This window comes from Notolepis coatsorum, assembly GCF_963971535.1.
Source record: "Notolepis coatsorum genome assembly, chromosome: 16".
Lineage (NCBI taxonomy): Eukaryota > Metazoa > Chordata > Actinopteri > Aulopiformes > Paralepididae > Notolepis > Notolepis coatsorum.
In genome coordinates, this window is record NC_140180.1 from 63226778 (window position 1) to 63246305 (window position 19528).

The following is a 19528-nucleotide window of genomic DNA, read 5'->3' on the forward strand; positions in this document are numbered from 1 at the left end:
GCCATGTGCAGTAATATCTAATATAGTTATATAAAAGAATAATAAAGCAATGTCGATTCTCAAGTCAAGTCAAGAGTTTTATTTGTCACGGCATACAAGTATACAATGAAATGCAGCTGGTCTTGCCCGCAACGATGTGCAATACAGTAGTAACAACATATAATAGAATCCAATAAAACAACATTGTGCAATAAACAAGTAACATAGTAGGTCATATCGGTATTTGTACATAGTTATTTACATTTTTTATACAATCTCAGGTTATGCTATACTATTTTTAAAGTGACCTTTCCTTAGTGGCCATAAGTGTGGGCGTGTGCAGCATGAGTGTGTGCTTGCTCATGTTAAAGTGGCTGCTAGTGTGTGAGTGTGTACAGTGTGTGTGCTCATGTGTGCTTGTGTGTGTAGAGTTCAGTGTTCAGGGCTCTGATGGCCTGGGGGAAGAAGCTGAGCCGAAGCCTCTGTCCTAGTAGCTGGTATTTGCAGCCTGAACAGGCTGTTGTTGGGGTGGTGTGGGTCTTTCATTATTCTGCAGGCTCTGGATTTGCACCTCTTGTTGTATAGAATCTGCAGGGGTGGTAGTGCAGTACCCGTGGTATGCTCGGCTGAGCGCACCACTCTCTGTAGGGCCTTCTTGTCCTGTGCCGTGCTGTTTCCATACCAGGCAGTGATGTTTCCAGTCAAGATGCTCTCTACAGCTCCGGAGTAGAAGGACTGGAGTATCTTCCCAGATACTCTGAACTTCCTTAACTGTCTCAGGTGGTAGAGGCGCTGCTTCGCCTTTTTTACGACTGAGTCTATGTGTGTTGACCATGTCAGATCCTCTGAGATGTGGACCCCCAGGTACTTAAAGCTGTTCACCCTGTCCACGGTAGCCCCGTTTATCCTCAGTGGTGTGTGTGTCTCCTGCTGTCCTCTCCTATAATCCACGATCAGCTCCTTGGTTTTACCAATGTTCAGGAGCAGGCTGTTGTCCTGGCACCAGCGTTCCAGTACCTCAACCTCCTCCCGGTAGGCCTTCTCGTCGTTGTCCGAGATCAGCCCCACCACCACTGTGTCGTCCGCAAACTTCACTATGGAGTTGGAGCTGAACTTGGCCACACAGTCGTGTGTGTGTATAGTGAGTACAGCAGGGGGCTCAGAACACAGCCCTGGGGGGACCCGATGCTCAGGGTGATGGTGTTGGAGGTCTGACCCCCCACCCTGACCGCCTGGGGCCTTTCGCTCAGAAAGACCAGTATCCAGGCGCTCAGAGCGGAGCTCAGACCCAGCTCGATCAGCTTGTCCACCAGTCTGGTGGGGACTATGGTGTTGAACGCTGAGCTGTAGTCAATGAACAACATTCTCACATAGCCCCCCTTCTGGCGGTCAAGGTGAGAGAGGGTGCTGTGCAGTACTTGGGAGACCGCATCGTCAGTGGACCTGTATGCAAATTGCATGGGGTCCATATCACTGGGGAGGGAGGCACAAATGTGATCCTTGACCAGCCTCTCGAAACATTTCATGGCCACAGAGGTGAGTGCCACCGGTCTGTAGTCATTGAGACATGTTGGGGAGGGTTTCTTTGGTACAGGGATGATGGTAGACATCTTGAAGCAGGCAGGGACCATTGACTCCGCCAGGGATTGATTAAATATGGCGGTGAACACTGGGGCTAGCTGGTTGGCACAGGACTTAAGTATACGTCCTGTTATACCATCTGGGCCAGCAGCTTTTCTGGTGTTCACCTGCATAAATGCTCTTCTCACACTGTGTTCCGACAACGAGAGAGCGTTCCGGCCCCCCGCGGTTGCCCCCCCCCCCCCTCCACAACAGCCGGCGCGCCAGTGACGTCACTAGCCGTTAAGCTAGCGGCGCCACTGTCTACACCAAACCGAGCGTAGAAAGAGTTGAGTTTGTCCGCGAGAGGGGCGTCGTCGCTCCCCATTGAGGGGGCGCTGACTTTGTAGTCAGTTATTGTCCTCAGTCCCCGCCATAAGCCTCTTGTGTCGTTTTGTGCCATTTGTGTCTCCAGTTTATCAGCATATGTCTGTTTTGCAAGTTTTACAGCCTTGCGCAGAGTATAGACTGAAGCCTTGTACTCTTCCATGTTTCCCGACTCTCTGCCCAGGTTGTAAGCAGTGGAGCGGGATTTCAGAGCTGCTCTGATAGTACTGTCCACCCACGGTTTCTGGTTTGGGAACACCCGCACCTTCTTTGTGGGTATAACACTATCAGCCAGTGTTGTGATGAAGCAAATAACGCTGTCGGCGAACTCGCTGACGTCACTGGCGCTTCCTTGAAACATATTCCAGTCAACATCCTCGAGCGCATCCTGAAGCGTGGCCTCTGATTGGTCGGTCCATTTTTTTGTCTCACGTGACACGACGGCGTCACGTGATCTTTGTTTGTAAGCGGGGAATAACAAGATGGAGTCGTGATCGGATGAGCTTGTAGCCCCCGTCAATGGTGGAGCCGCTACAGCCTTGTAGCCGGCTCTGAACGGGGTGTAGCGGTGGTCGAGTGTGTTAACCCCTCTTGTGGAGCAGGCGATGTGTTGAAAAAAGTACGGCATCACTTTTTTCAAATTCGCCTGATTGAAATCGCCAGCTACGATCATCGCTGCATCCGGATGTTTGATCTGATGTTTTTTTAGATGATCTTGTAGTTCTGCCAGGGCCCTGGCGGTGTTCGCTTGTGGAGGGATATATACAGCAGTCATGATGACCGCAGTAAACTCTCTGGGAAGGTGGAACGGGCGGCATAGAATGGAGAGATGTTCCATGTCCGGGGAGCATGAACGGGATAGTACCTGCACCTCCTTGGGGCTAACCCAACCATTGTTGGTAATGAGGCAGACACCCCCGCCGACGCTCTTGCCGGAGGCTGCCGTGCGATCCGCACGTAGGACGGTGAAGGAGTCCGAGGGAGAGACGCTGTGGTCCGGAGTCACTGGCTTGAGCCATGTTTCCGTAAAACACATGATGTTGACGTCTTTTATTTCTCGTTGGAAACGGACCCTCGCTCTCAGATCGTCCATCCTCCCCTCCAACGAACGTGCATTCGCCAGGAAGATGGATGGAATTGCTGGGCGCTAATCAGATATTTTTAACCTCAGCCTGATGCCTCCTCGTTTCCCTCTGTCTCTTTCTGCCGGCTCCTTTGTCTTTGTTGTCCCGCCTGATCTCCGGTGGCCATTCTAGGCATAAAGTGTCTCCAAACTCCTCTTTGAGTCCGGAGTTTAGGTCCATAAGTGTCTGGCGGTCGTATGACGTCCCCGCCAGTGATGTTTTCATAAAAAAAGTAGTAAAAACAAACATAATAGCAAAAAAATTGCACAATCGTTGCTGAGCGAAACCAACAGCGACTGACCTGGGTCGCGCCATTTTTCTGTTCTTAATATTATTTTTTTGTGTTTAAAATAATAAAAAAGAACCGATAAGAGTATCGATAAAATCCTAACGATACCCATCCCTACCGATGACGACGAGGATACTGACTGGGAGAGAGAGAGAGCAGCGTTAACGTTACTAAAAAGAAGTGAGTGCATGCGCCTGTTTGCGCCATAGAAGTTTCTTGCTAAATATCAGGAGCAATGGCCGTGTCTCCGCCCCTCAAAGATGCCTCACCATGCATTTTATATGTTGTGCAATTATGATGTTGACATCAGCCACCAAGGAGCTTCAGGTAATAATTTAGCTAAAACCTATGTACATTCCTTTTATTTTATTTTTTTGGTAGATTTTTTTCAGTGCAGTCTGGCAGAGAGAGAGAGGAAGTATGGGAGGATAGATGGGGGAAGACATTCGGCAAAGGTCGCCGGGTCCGGAAGTCGAACCCGGGGCAGCCGTGTTGCACCGCAGTGCTGTACGTGGTGCGCCACCCTGGCGCCCGACCTACGTACATTCCTAGATCGTTTGTCAATTTAATACCATTTTTTCATTATATAATGTGTGCTTATGTAAGCTGATAATAATTATTCAATTATTTCATTATTAAATAAAAATGGAAGATCATTTCCAGGTTTTATTCAAAATTCTAAATGTTTGACAAGTTTCTGTAAATACTTGACAATGAAAATTATGTTACAATATAGAAAATAAAACAAAAAATTATTTTATGCAGGTGTACTCAAACCTTTGACTAATACTGTACTTGATTTCTATTATAATTGAATAATTAAATTGAATCCAATTCACTTATGATTATCATATAATGAACTATTGGGTGTTTATAGAAAGGTTTATACAGTTTGAAGTATTTTTAATCATGAAGAAATCTTGTTTTTACTGTTTTACGCAGGTGTACTCAAACCTTTGACAATCACTGTATATCATAATATAGTCTAGTGGAGTGCAAGTGATTTAAGAATTGGGTCAAATTATACAATTGTGCCTAATCCCTTCAACAGTCAAAATTTGAATTATGAAGAAAGATTTACGTATGCGTGTGTGGTGTCTTGCAGACTTTCTTCGTAGCCGATTTATATGGTGCGAAAGTGCGTGAGTGTTACACTATTGTGGTACTCAAAATATTTTCCCACGGTTGGCAGGTCTGCTAACATCAGCAAATTGAGCAGTTGCATAGTGAACAAAGGAGTTTTTACTGCTAAGCAAACCTTTCACCAGGGCATTTCAAAATAGACCCCAAAGTAAGACACTGGAGCACTGTTCTGAGGAAGATGCTTGTTGAAACGTCAGTCACCCCCCTGCAATAAACATGTAGAAGGTATGAGTGCTCCAGTGTCTTACTCTGGGGAATCTATTTTGAGGTGCCCTGGTGAAAATGTGCTTATCCTCTGCACCAAAGCCCTCCTATTCTAAACTTAGCTGGAGTTAGTTGGATTTCACTTTTGGGACCAGAGTTTTTACTCCCATTACACTGGGATTGAATTGATTGATTGATTGATTGAAAAGTTTATTAACAGATTGCAGAATGGGTACAGTACAGTACAGCTCAATACATACAATTGTTAAGAGGATGCAGACCTGAGAAAGACTTTCGTCTTGTTTCCATCAGGGTCCCCCATTTTCAATTCATCATATGACACACACGACATACAGATAGACAGTACTGCTACATCTATACATTTATGACATACCAGATTTGCAAATACAGTACTGTTTGTGATACTAAAAAAAATCCAGAAAAAGAGTATATACATTTGACATAGAAACTGTGCATTGGAGGAGGTTGGGTAGGTGGGGTGGGGCTGTACATTGGAGGTGGGGGGGGGGGGGGGGGGTTGGGTAGGGGGGGGGGACACTGTACATTGGAATACTGACATACATTTGACATAGAAACTGTACATTGGAGGAGGTTGGGTAGGTGAGGTGGGGTTGGGTGGGGCTGTACATTGGAGATGGGGGGGGGGGGGGGGGGGGGGCACTGTACATTGGAATACTGACAAAGCCATGCTTGGTCTTTATTGTACAACTGGGTTAGGACATTTGTAGGGGCCAGTTTCGAATTGCAGTCTCCCGTAGGTGTTCTTTGAGAGTGTTTTTGAAGGTGGGTAGTGATTCACATTCCTTTACAGCTTTGGGTAGGGCGTTCCACATTGATGTGGCATAATTGCGAAACGTGTTTAGTCCCTTGTTTGAGCCGAATCTGGGTTTTACATGATTTGTGGAGCTCACTCTGGTGTTGTGATCGTGGTATTCACTGACCTTTGGGAAGTATTTTGACATGTACATGGGTACCTTGGTCGTGTAGTGTATCTTGTAGACCAGGCCCATTGCAAGTTGCTGTACTCTGTCGTCTACTCTAAGCCATCCTAGGTTGGCAAAGTGTGCAGGGGTGAGGTGGGTTCTAGGAGTCAGGTCAAGCAGTAGTCTGAGTAGTTTGTTTTGAGATGTTTGTAATTTGGTTTTTAGTGCCTTTGAGGTGCTTTGGTACCATGAGGTGCAAGCATAGTCGTAGTACCCTTGAATGAGTGCTCCTGCCAGAGTCTTCAGGGTATTCTTGTTTACCAGAGAGGAGATCCGGTACAAGAATCGAGTTCGTTGGTTGACTTTTTTTTATTACATTGGATGCCATTTTGTCACAGGAAAGATTAGCCTCTAGGATGGAACCCAGGTAGGTAATTTCATCTTTCCTTGTGACAATATTGTCACCCACTGTAACTGAGAAGCCGTCGGTCTTGCTGAGTTTGTTATTTGAACCGATCTGAGTGTAGTGTACATTTACATTTAGTCATTTAGCTGACGCTTTTATCCAAAGCGACTTACAAGTTCTGTACGACAAGTCATCAGGAAGGGCACAACTCTTATCAGCTGAGTTAACAATGTTCATCAAAGTGTTGAGTGCTACAGTGTAGGTTAGTTTATTAGTGCCTGACAGTAAGGTTAGTTAGGGTTGGATTTTTTTTATAGCGTAGAGTGATTTCTGCAGTATCTATGTGCACCGTGTGACATTAACACCCCCCCCCCCCCCCATCCTCTGCCAGCATTTTGTAGAGATCACAGACGACCAGTTTGACTTCCACACCTACTGCATGAGGAAGATGACACTGCGCTCCTATGTGGACCTGCTGAAGCTGGAGGATGTTCTGCGGATGCACCCCTTCTACTACAAGGCTGCCCGCTCTGCCATCCAGATCTACCTGGCCCTGCACGACAAGCCACTCACCGACGACAGCAAGGAGAGCCAGGCGGACACTGGTCAGTCACATGTCACAGCAGGGTTAGAAATAAAAAAAAAAATCCAGGGCTCTTTTTGCCCCCCTTAATTTATTTTTGGGGCCTTTTTTTTGTATTTCGGGGGCACCGAATTTTTATGATAAATTAACAAAGATTATAAAACATTGTTGACACGTTTTTTTACAGTCTTCGTCCCTATGTTTGATAACGTAATGTTAATGTCTCCATACGCTCTATGCTAGGGGTCGGCAATAGGCGGCCCGCGGGCCGAAATTGGCCAGCCAGCAATAATTTCTGGCCCGTCAGTTTATTTTGAGAATATGATATTTATTTTACGCGCGGGAAATATTCACTTGTGACGCCAGAGTGTCTTTGAGAAGCTGTATCTATCTATTCATCATATCTATGTCTGTCACTATAGCCAATTGAAATGCTAGAAATGGTCACGTGGACTGGGAGAACCAATGGAAAATTCGTATAGTTTGTCAATAGTCCCACCGGGCCGCGCGTATATTTTCCCTAACGCACTTTCACTTCCGCGTTCGGGTACCGGGCAGAGTTAGCAAAAATGTGTAAAAAAAAAAAAAAAAAAAGTCTTTGGATAGCTTCTTTGCAAAGGGGAAATACCAACTGAGGAGCCAGAAGAGGAGCCTACGACCTCCAAGACACATAAAGCTTCTTTTAATAAACAGGAGTCATACTTAAAATACGGATTTATCGCAGTGCCGACGTCCTCTCTGCATAATATGTGGTGACAAGATAGCAAACGAGGCAATGATGACAACTGTGTTCAAGTTGGCAGATAAAGTAGCTGCATTGAACGCCAATCTGGAATTGGAGGGCGGCGAGTGGACATTTGACATGTTTCAAACATTAGCAGGGATTTTGGAGGACTGAAACAAGCCCAGGGCAGTTATGGTGAGTCGTGTTTTCATGCATTCTGTTCTGCTGTTCATGTGTTACTTATGCACTCGCCGCGGTGCTGCATGAAAATCAAATGCCCATCCTACTGATCTGCTGTTCATGTGTTACTTATGCACCCGCCGCGGTGCTGCATTTTTCACTATCATTATATTAAATTAGCCATTGTTTTTTTTTGATGATTTTTTTTTTATTATTAATCACATGAAACAAGACAACACATTAACACTTTAAGTGCCGAAAACGTGTTTAGGCGTCCTTCCCCGCCATGCTCAAGTTGCCGAGGACGCCGTAACTCGTCTTTAATATCAATATTTCAAAAATCTGTGATCGGAATCATATTTTCCATCCGCAGCCTTCACACACAGTTCTGAGCTCCTCTCAAACCTCTAGCGGTTCAAGAGCGCCATCTGGTGGCCGATCTGCAGAAGCGCCAAACAGGAAGTTATGTGGTTGAAGTGCTGATCGTCCATATTACTTCCGGGCACTCTCTATAGGTCCCGGGACTCGATCTCGACACAATACATAGCGACAATAACTCGATAAACAACATGATTTGGACGTATATACTATTATACAACCTGGAAATAGATCGCGTATTTCTACATCCCATAATAGGAATATTTCAGTTCCACGCTCATCGTCCAACGGCGCGAGGAAGATACGGTAAGATTCAGCGTTATTTTTGAACGTGTTCGATATAAACTGCTCTGATGATCATATCACCCACACTAGATGAATGATATAACGCTGCCCACGGAATTATAAACGATCCCCCGCCCATCCGGTCATCATCAGATGATACGTAGAAACTTCTAGAAGTACGTCCAATTGAAATTTTTGATCTCGCACAGATTCCTACCAAACTGTATTTCATCATCAATATAATGCATTTGGGGCTATAAATCACGTTCTGGAGAAAGCTGCAGAAAGAGATGAAAACATACTTATACTTTAGACCATATTTTACTATGAATATGTGAATGAAAAAGTTTAACGTTGCTACACAATGAACAATACATATAGGACCTTGAATGGGCCCTAATAATGGCAATTTAGCAATAGAATTTAAAAAGTTATAGCCCTGCAAAGAAGGGGAACTTTTCCATAGACAAATAGAGCTGGCAAGGGATGGTATATCATGAATTTAGCCTTAGGCAATCAAAGTGTTAACCACAATCACAATACACAGAACTTCACAGGAAAATAACAAAAACAATAATAATACAGAATAACAATTTATAAATTATAAAGACAAAAAGAAAAGAAAATAGAGTTCAACCTTTATAAATTTTTAATTTCAAAATGTCAAGGTTTCAACGGGGGCTATCTAATAAATGACCAAATAGTGAAGAAAATAGCTAAATAGCTGCCCCCCAATAAATCCCCAGTTAAATTCAGGACATAACAAAAGACAAGACAGACAAGACATTTCCTCCTCCCCCTCCCATGAGACCGCCGGACTCCCCCGAACAAGCACCCCAACCCCGCTCAGCCGCACACGGCGGTCCTGACCTTCTCAGCTGCTGCGAACCACAGGTCAATCCCAGCCTGCCCTACCCCAATCACCCGCGCCGTGGATATCTCAAGATAAATCACATCCAACAGTGTTAGGGACCAGTTAATCACTGTGAGCTTCTCCGGCTCCTTCCATCTCATTGCTATTAGCTTCTTCGCCGCTGTGACGCCCGCTAGGACAACCCTTTTCAGTTGTACGGACGCGGGTAGTGTTGTTATATCGTTCAGGAGTAGCGTAACAGCTGTGAATGGGATAGTTAAGCCACACAGATCAGAAAGTTTGTCCGCTATTGACCTCCAGAAGCGGGCCACTGGTGGGCAATCCCAATACATATGCATATAAGTGCCAGTGGCCTTTTGAGAGTCGGTTATCAGTCCCATAGCAAATAGCTTCCTAGGTGTAAGATAGGTCCTATGAATATAATTAAAATTAATTTGCTGGTGATTGGGGTTGCGGGAAGATAATGCCACATTTGCCCAAACATCATCCCAGTCAAACTCTGGGTCCAACTCCGGGATATCCACACACCAGATTGTATCCAATGATACATTTTTATACGTGGATTGAATTAAGAGCGTATAAAAGTCTGAGACAAACCCTCTGGAGGTCGTCCTGTCCACTATGAGCCTGAGGAAGGCGTGTGGGTGCAAAGCTTGAGCCCACGGCACGCCATGCGCCCTCAGCGCTGACCTTAGTTGAAGGTAAAGAAAGAAGGACTCGCCGGGAAGATCATAAAATTCTGAAGTCCTGAAACGCACTGAGGCCGTTCTTATCATAAATATCCTCCAGAGTATGAACTCCCCTCCTTTGCCATTGAGGAATATTAACCGGCTTGTGCCCAATAAGTAATTGCTGGTTATTAAAAATTGGAGTCATGGAGGTGCCATGGGCATTTAACCCTTCACGACCTCTGTATATTACGCCACGTTTGGATCACGTGAGTTATGATCGGTCCATACCTCAGCCGGCATTTCGAAATAGAGACAGTGGAGTACACCACATCCTGCAATCTTAGCGGTGAGACCGCCGCCGCTTCTAAGGAGCACCAAGATACAGCATCTACAGGGTCTAGCCAGCACATCAGAGGTCTCAGTGAGAAGGACCAGAAATAAAGCTTAAAATCAGGGATTGCGAGGCCCCCATCTTGTTTCCTACGTTGAGTAGTAGCTCTTTTGATTCTCGGGCGTTTGTTATTCCAGATAAACTTAGATACCATCGATTGTACCTTGCGCCAGTGGTCTATTGGAGGGGGCAGGGGGAGCATTGAGCTAACAAAATTTATCCTAGGCAGAACGTTCATTTTGATTATGGAAGCTCGGGCTTGTAAGGAGTTAGGAAGGGACGACCATCTGTCTAGATCCTGGCGTATTTTATCATAAGTACCCGTGAAGTTGTACTTAGTAGTTTGACTCAGCGTGGGGAATATCTCTATACCTAAGTATTTAAAATGTTCCACTATGGGGATATCGGCTGGTAGTCGCACCGCCTTGGCCAGCTCATTAAGAGGTAGGCAGGCTGATTTGTTCCAGTTAATCTTAAAGCCTGACAATTTACCAAAGTCGTCGATTATTCCCAATAATTTTGTGGCCGACCGGGAAGGGTCATCCATAAAAATCAGTAGGTCATCCGCATAGAGAGCAATTTTGTGTGGTGTATTATTGATCATTATGGGGACGATGTCCTCCGATTGCCTAATAAATAAATAATAAATAAAGCGTGAATAGTCCTGGGCTCAGAGGACAACCCTGTCTAGAAGATCTGGAGACTGGGAAAAGTGTGGAACAGTTTTTGCCTGTCAGTATCATTGCCGACGGCGAGGCATACAGGACTTTAATCATATGAATAAAATTCTTTCCAAGACCCATGACCCAGGGTTAGAAATTAAAAAAAAATTCAAGGGCTTTTTTTGCCCCCCTTAATTGATTTTCGGGGGCTTTTTTTGTATTTCGGGGGCACTGAATTTTTATGATAAACGGTAGGGGTGGGACGGTTCACAAAATAGACGGTTCGGTTCGTATCACGGTTTTGGGGTCACGGTTTTCAGTTCGGTTCGATATACGTACATTTTTATAAAAAAAAATGTAACACTCAAATCTAAACATGCTTCTCATTTATTAAAAAAAAATAAAAAAGTTTACAGTGTTTACAGCCTTAAATAATGTTTGGCACACAAAGACCGAACTGACTGAAAAATATAGGCTACATTTGTAGTATTAACTTAGTGCAAACAAACAATATGCTCAGCCAGCACTAGACTTTCCTTTCTTTAATATAAACACAAAAAAACAATGTCAACCATGTTTAAATTCCCTGATTGTCAGTTCTTAATGGAAAGATTAGTGTTCTGCTTGAAATTATTATGTATCTGTCTACATTTATTTAGACTAACATTATTTAAATATTGAGTGCAACTGTGGTGAATTACGTAATTCGGTGAGTTGGAACTATCTATGGGTTGGCGCCGGGTCCCCACGGACATTTTAGTGTCACGCACCTTCAGCTCAGGCAATGTTATTATCAGCTCCGGTAGCTCCGGTAACGTTAGGAGGTGATGGCATGCAGTGGGAAAGCGGCAATGGTCCCGGTTGGAGTTAGTAAAACACAGTTGTATGTTAGCCTTCTTGGATGTTGAATAAACGCCTATCATTGTCTTTAAACACCCCGCCTCTCAGACTCCCATTTCCTCCTCTGCTAGCTAGTAGCTACGGTAACATTTCGTTGACTGTATTACCTCGCGGGCTGATTCTATAGTTAAAACGTGCGTTGTGTTGTACAAACTCCTAACGCTATGGCAAGATGTGTGTAGGCCTATGTAATGTTAATGGCTATGTTTTTAAAGTCGTAATGAAGATTGATTTATATTGTGCGTGCCATTTGTACACAAACTGACTAACACCTGGCTCAGCTGCAGTGCTGCTGCAGCAGCCAGTGCTCACCTCCGCCAAATGATTTTTTTTAATTTGCGCGTCATCTGAACCGTACGATACACAGACGCGCCATTACCGGATAAATATATATATATAATTAGTAAACTGTCGGGGGCATTTTGTGCCCCCCTTAACTGATTTTCGAGGGCATTTTGTCCATTTTCAAGGGCATTATGCCCCAAGCCCCCGTTAATTTCGAACCCTGCCATGACCTCAAGTACCTTCCACAGGTATGACCATTCTAGTCTGTCAAACGCCTTCATGGCATCCAAAGACAGAACAGTGGATGGAGCTGTATTGTCTTTACTGTTATCGACTACATGCAACAGCCTCCTAAGATTATCTGCAGCCAGGCGCCCCGGGATAAAACCAGTTTGATCGCAGTGTACCAATACCGTCATAAATCTCTGCAGGCGGCGGGCCAGCACCTTGGCAAACATCTTTAAATTGGCCCCGAGAAGACTCAAGGGCCTATAGCTACCACAATCATTGGGATCTTTGTCCTTCTTGAGAAGTAAAGAAATCAGCGCCATGTTGACGTCTCTTGAGAACTCCCCTTGTTCGATAGCGTAATTGATCATATCGAGCATCAATGGGCCCAGTTGGTCCCAGAAAGCTAAATACACCTCGGGTGGAATACCATCCCAGCCTGGTGCCTTACCCCTCTGCATTTCAGCAATCGTCTCCCTTAGTTCCATAAGAGTGATCGGTTTCCCCAGTTCCTTAGCCTCTTCCTCAGAAATGTGGGGTATCTCAAGCCCGCCAATGAACGATTCAAATTTAGAGTCGTCGAGATTAACCTCTGAGCTATATAACTGTGAGTAAAACTCTTTAAAAGTGTCGTTGATCTTTTTCGAATCAGTAGTGATTGTACCCTGTCGCGTCTTGATCGAGGGGATATCCGAGAAATGATCATTCGAGCGTATTTTCATTGCCAATAGATGGCTAGGCCTGGAGCCGTGAAAGTAGTAATTTTGCCTTGTCCTATGTATCAAGAACTCAGACTGTTGTTTAAGTATGGAGTTTATTTCCTTCTTGACTATCTTACGTTGTGTGTTCAGTCGTTCACTATAGTTAGTTTGCAAAGATGCGTATAGATCCGCATATAATGTTTCCAGTCCTTCTAGTTTTTTTGACAGGATTTACGTAAGTTGGAGGCAAAAAGTGTGACATGACCCCTGATAAATCCTTTCAATGCGTTCCATAGGACCCTGCGGTCATCGACCGTTCCAACATTGATCTGCAAGAATTCAGCTAGTTTACTCCTGAACTCAGAGCAGAAATCATCGTTCTTTAATAAGGTTGAGTTAAAACGCCACCTGGGAGCTCTCGTGGAGAGCCTGCCAAACGTTGCCACAAGGAAAATCCCCTTGTGGTCCGAGAGAGCCAGGGGAACCAATGAGACGTCGAAACTATCAAACAAATTAGGGGATGCGAATGCATAGTCTATTCGAGAGAAGGTTTTGTGTCTGGCAGACAGGTGAGAGTAATCCTTGAGGGTGGGATTGGATAAGCACCATAGGTCTGCAAGCCCAGTGTCCTGGGCCCACATCCTGAGGGCCTTAGAGGACCGTTTTTGGTCGCTTGTTTCAGAGGACCCGGACCTATCCATCCCAGCACGCATTAAAATCGCCACCCACAATGAGAGCGTATCCAGTAAGTTCCAACATATTCTTCGTGATTGTATTATAGAACGCTGAATCAAATGTGTTAGACGCTCTCCACTCCGACCCCCCTCTAGATAAACCCCTGATTAAACCCCCACTAGTCCAATAAACACAAATAATAATAAAAATTTAATTCAATAAAGATATCGGTCGAAAACCACCGTGAGCCTTGGCCCTAACTATAATGGAAAAAATAGCCATTATTATATAATAACTCAACATCAACCCTGCAACCATCTACTTCCGAGTCTGCGCATCAACGTCGCAATGTTATAGCACAAATGGAAAAAGGAAAATTCAAAACAAAATTAAATGAAAGCATACCAGCAGATAGTCTAAGGCAGGATCGGATCACAGGTAAATTGCGCAAACGGATGTCATTTAAACAACGACAATAATAAGAAAGGGAAAAAAGGGGGTTATGGTCAAAGTGCACACCTGTAACAGCCCCTCTGATCAGGCACAACGGCTGGAATGACATAACCTATGTAAGAATAGAATTAAACACCTTCATTAACCCGGGGATGGTAATAAGCAATACCTGACACAACCTGTTATCATATATTGTATATATATTCAACCGATCTTCTCCTACCGGAGCCCAAAGCTCAAAACAGCCTGGATATAAAAATAAAAGCATACAAGAAGTTAGTTAAGGACCCGATCACCGTTGAATTGTGCGAACCGATGACACTTAAACAGCAACAACAACCAAAGTACGTAAATATTAACGGGTCTCGAATGTCTCGAATGCCTCGGCGCAGACGATAGACGCAGCCCGCTAGCTAGCCACTTTGTGATCGCCAAGCCTTAGATTACCCCTTCTGGTACGGGCCGACCGCATGATGAGTTCCCTCTGCTGAAGCCTGTTCAGCTTGACAATGATGGGCCTCGGCTCCTTGTTCACTCCAGGAGTGGTCCTGCCCGCTCTGTAGGCCGACTCACAAACGGGAGGGGTGGGGAGGACATCATTCCCCAGTATTTCTTGCAGCAATTCCGGCATGGTCTCAGAGAGATGGCCTCCCCCGTTGCCCTCCGGTACTCCAACAATCCTGATGTTGTAGCGTCTCTCCCGGGACTGTATTTCCACAATTACCGACTGTAGTTTGGCAACTTCAGCCTGCCTAGCCAGCAGGGAGGACTCCAGATCCGCCATCTTCTCGCCTTGTAATGAGACCTCCGTCGTTAGCGTGGTTAGTTCGTTAGCATTAGCCGAGGAGATAACGTGCAGCGACTCCATCTTGTCTTTCAACGGGACGACCGCCAACCTTATTTCCTCTGATATCTCTCGATGAAGGTTATCACAAAAATCCGCCAGCACTTTTCTTTGTGTTTCAGCGAAGCGTGTCTCAGATTCTGCATGGAGCTTGGTCATGACCGAGAGCACAGCTTCGCTTATCTCACCGATACCGGGCGATGGCGCGGTCAGGCCCGGTGGCAGTTTGCTGGCTGGAGCGCTCATGGATCTGGTTTCCACCACCGACATCGCAGAAAGTCGAAAAAAGTCGACGACAGTAGTTGAAACTCGACAACTTAACAAGCAGACAAAAAACAAATAAAAATAAAATAAAGACTAATGGGGAGAAACGTATATTCCGCACGGTAGAAGGGAGCTCACGTGAAACACGTCTACTCCATGGTCGCCTAGCTCCGCCCCCCCTTAAATTAGCCATTGTTTTTGGTTCTGGCCCGCCATACAATGGCTTGGGGAAGAATTGGCCCGCGGCCAAACCTAATTGCCGACCCCTGCTCTACGCTAACCTTTTTCCCAAGGAGCACATGTGCTCCTAAATAAAATTGAAATAAATAAAATCTAAATAAAAATTTAGGAGCACAGTGAAAATTGTTCAAGTAACAGAGTTTATTAACAAACTATTTATTACATGCATATTATACTGTGCGTGTGCATACTAGGGATGGGCGTGAGTAATCGTTACTCGTAGCTATGAGAAAAATCTAAAGAAAAATCGAAATTATTAATAATCTTTATAAAAAAAGAAAATTTAAATGTATTAGATTTTTTTTACATGTATGTGTAAGATTATAACTGTTTGTTGGTTTCCTTAAACATATATACGTGAATGAACAAAAATAAGTAAAAAAAAAAATCAAATATAATTAAAAGAACATTTGTAACGTTTTCTTTTCCCTTTTCGAGTAATACACGATCACTCGAGTATAGCATGCGATCAATCTATCTGGATTTTTCTTTAAAATGCCCATCCCTAGTGCATACTAAGGGCTAAACATCTGTGCAAAGTGTCTGGGGCTTTTCTTGCCCCCCTTAACTGATTTTCTAGGGCATTTGGTCAATTTTCGAGAACATTTTGCCCCAAGCCCCCCTTAATTTCAAACCCTGTGTCACAGTACATTTTTTTCTGTGGATTTTCTTCTTGATTTAGGGTTGGTTGTCTCACTCCTGATGATGTTGGGACACATTTTGTAATGTCATTAACACTAGTTTAGTGATGAATTAAAGCTGAGTATCCAACAAGGACAAGTGAAGGAAGTAACCAGTGTGCTGTCCCTGTAGAGAACCTGACGGACAAGGAGCTGAAGAAGTTGAGGAACAAACAGCGGAGAGCCCAGAAGAAAGCTCAGCTAGAGGAGGAGAAGAAGAATGCAGAGAAGGAGAAGCAGCTCAAGAACCAGAAGAAGAAGAAGGAGGATGATGATGAGGAGATCGGAGGACCCAAGGAGGAGCTCATACCAGACAAACTGGCCAAGGTACTTAATTTACCAATACACAGGATATGCTATATGACAACTTAAAGAGAACAGGGATTAAAGCGCTCCGTCAATTTGATTCAGAGGTGTGACGGATTTTCCGTCAATTGGCTACCTGGTATAATATGATCAGCGGCTTCAAACATGATGAAAAAGTGATTTATTTTCTGCCGCGCCAAGCAGAGTCATTGGTGTTTGGGTGTGTGGACTGATATTGACGAACAATAATGGACGCAGGCCACGCAGCGACTCGAGAGACAGGAGTACGCTAATAGTTCGTCGTCGGAAATGTATAATAATAATCGATAATCGATACTGATACTTTCAGACAGTGTTGGATCTAACTAAATGGATTTATGGACACATTTATGCCCGGACCACAAAGCTTATCAAAGGGTTAGCGGCAGCACGACAACTCTCTACCGGTGAGTCTCAGCCTGTTATGATATTATGATATGAAAATGTAATTGTAGTGCTGTCAGACCCTGATACGGTTTGTCTTTTCCTTTTAGCTAATGCTATTAAATTAAAATATACAGTGGCGGTTAAAATACGAATATGACTTTGCCTGAAAAATAAAGTTCAGTCAGGAGATGTTTTTTACATGACTCACAACCACGGGATTGACTTTACCATAAATCATAGGCTGATATACGCTACATTCTCTTTAAACATATAAATGTTACAGGACAAAAGTAATAGATTTAATCACCTTTATTCTTTTAAACTTGGTCTGATCGACCTTCAGCATACATAGACAATGAACAGGCAGGTAGATCCAGTAGCAGAAACGCATTCACATCATGTCGGAAAACACATGTGCACAAATCCTGCATTAGGCCTACTTTAGCGGACAAACCACACAAAATGTTTTTCTCACGTGTTGATCTACCCCTGATACTCATTGGAGCCCATATGAGCGCGGAAACTTGATTACCGTTTAGCTAGTAATGTTATAAGCATGGACGCCCACATACGGAGGTAGATACAAGCGTGAGAAATAAATGGAGAAGGGCTCTACGAAACGGGGTATGATAACAAGCCTTTTTAGTTCATGGTGCAAAAAACTAAAAGAGTCAGGTGTGTGTTTTTGCAACGTATGCCACAGGAAATTACAGTATGGCAGTAATGTGAAAAAGGTGCTAGCTCGCCATCAATCAGAAGCTAGCCACAAGACTTGCATTCGCTCTCTCCAGCACACTGCACAGCAGCACCCTGCCTGGCGCGACAACCACAACAGTAGGGTCTATAGCAGGGGTAGGCAACCCTAGGCACGCGTGCCTGAATAGGCACTCGGGGGCATTTTCATAGGCACAGGGGGCAGCAGTAAAAAAAAACATATAATTTTTTATTTTTTTGCTTTGAAATATTATAGTGAAATATTTTGCACTGTTGTCGCATTTATCTTGTTGAAATCCTCCCACGGGTTCTTTTTACTACCACATATTTAATTTAGACCCTTTATTTGTTTATTATTTCAATTTAGCTGGAAATACATTGCTACATCATTCAGTAACATTTGCAGAGCCTTATAACAAAAACATTATTACGGTCACCATTGTGACCAGTGGGATTAATCAACACATTTTATTATTTATTTTTCTATTTCATTGAACATTGCACATGTTAAAAGCAATTTTTTTTTTTTTACCCAAAATGTGAGTATTACCAAGTCAACTTGTGTTCTTAAAACAATGACAATAAACATAGTTTTATTAGGTTGAAATAATGTGGTTGTGTACTTATTTTTCTGTTAACTTATTATGGATTGAAAACTGAAAACCTTAATGCACAGTAACTGAACTCAATATTTTTAAGTTCTGGTAACTTATTGTTATTTTTTTTTACAGTGTAGTCTTGCGATCAATCAAAACTTATTTACACGATATACCTCACATTCACCCTCCATTCACATCCTGGTGTTCTCCTGGTGTTCTCCATTAGGCCTGTAGGTGGAGCTATGACAGCACACGTACAGTACACACACCGATGGTGTGTGATGTGTCCAAAAATGAATGGGCAAATGTGAGTGAAATGGTTGCACTGTATGCAGCTGTTTGTCTGCATTGCATCCCCCCCCAACTCAGATTTAGGGTTGATACAACCATCATAATAATATTGTTAATAATAACAATAACAATAATGATGTAATAATGTAAAAATTATCATTAAAAAGACCTGATTATGAGAAAAAAAAATTACGACGCATGGAATATTGTTGAGGCACACTAGTTACAACTATATTTCAAACAGGCACTCCATGTCAAAAAGGTTGCTGACCCCTGGTCTATAGTCACAGTCAGGACAGTAGGCTACAACACAGTGGTATATAATCAGGACAGTAGGCTACAACACAGTGGTATATAGTCACAGTCAGGACCGTAGGCTCTACAATACAGTGGTATGTAGTCACAGTCAGGACAGTAGGCTACATCACAGTGGTCTATAGTCACAGTCAGGACAGTAGGCTACATCACAGTGGTCTATAGTCACAGTCAGGACCGTAGGCTCTACAACACAGTGGTCTATAGTCACAGTCAGGACAGTAGGCTACATCACAGTGGTCTATAGTCACAGTCAGGACCGTAGGCTCTACAACACAGTGGTCTATAGTCACAGTCAGGACAGTAGGCTACATCAGTGGTATATAGTCCAAATACTAGAGGAACCTCTGGATGCAGAAGACTTGTGGATTAAGTAAAACCCAGAATTAGGAGTTTTCTGTATGTAAGCTGCACTTTTTTTTGTTTGTAAAATTGCATTATGTATTATTAAAGCACTGTTTCCCTTGTTTAGTTCCTTGTTCAAAATAAGCTTGTTCAGTTGTCACAATGTAAATAAAAACGTGCACTGAAAAGTTACAGTATGTAGATTTGTTTATTTATATGACAAAGTCCAAGTCAACCCTTGCAAAAAGTCAGATCAGTTTTATTTAATTAATTGAAAACAGCATTGATATTACGTAAAAGCAAACTGGCAATAGAAAAGATGTTCAAAATAATCCAGTTAAAAATATATATACAGTAGAGGTTAAAATAAGAATATGACTTGGCCTGAAAAAAGTTCAGTCAGGAGATTTTCTTTTGTGCTTTATGAGAGAATGTTCAAGATTTTTACAAGCATATCCTGTAGGGCTGACCTTAAAAT

The 19528-nt window shown here is 43.6% G+C and overlaps 1 protein-coding gene across 1 annotated transcript in view; it reads left to right on the forward strand.

Annotated features, from left to right (window-relative positions):
* The window catches only part of naa15a (N-alpha-acetyltransferase 15, NatA auxiliary subunit a), a 134978-nt gene that overhangs the window by 89874 nt on the left and 25576 nt on the right, over positions 1 to 19528 (forward strand). The window contains exons 14-15 of the mRNA XM_084331816.1: positions 6428 to 6641; positions 16188 to 16381. Coding sequence (XP_084187942.1) covers positions 6428 to 6641; positions 16188 to 16381 — 408 coding nt within the window. The remainder of the gene's footprint in view (positions 1 to 6427; positions 6642 to 16187; positions 16382 to 19528) is intronic.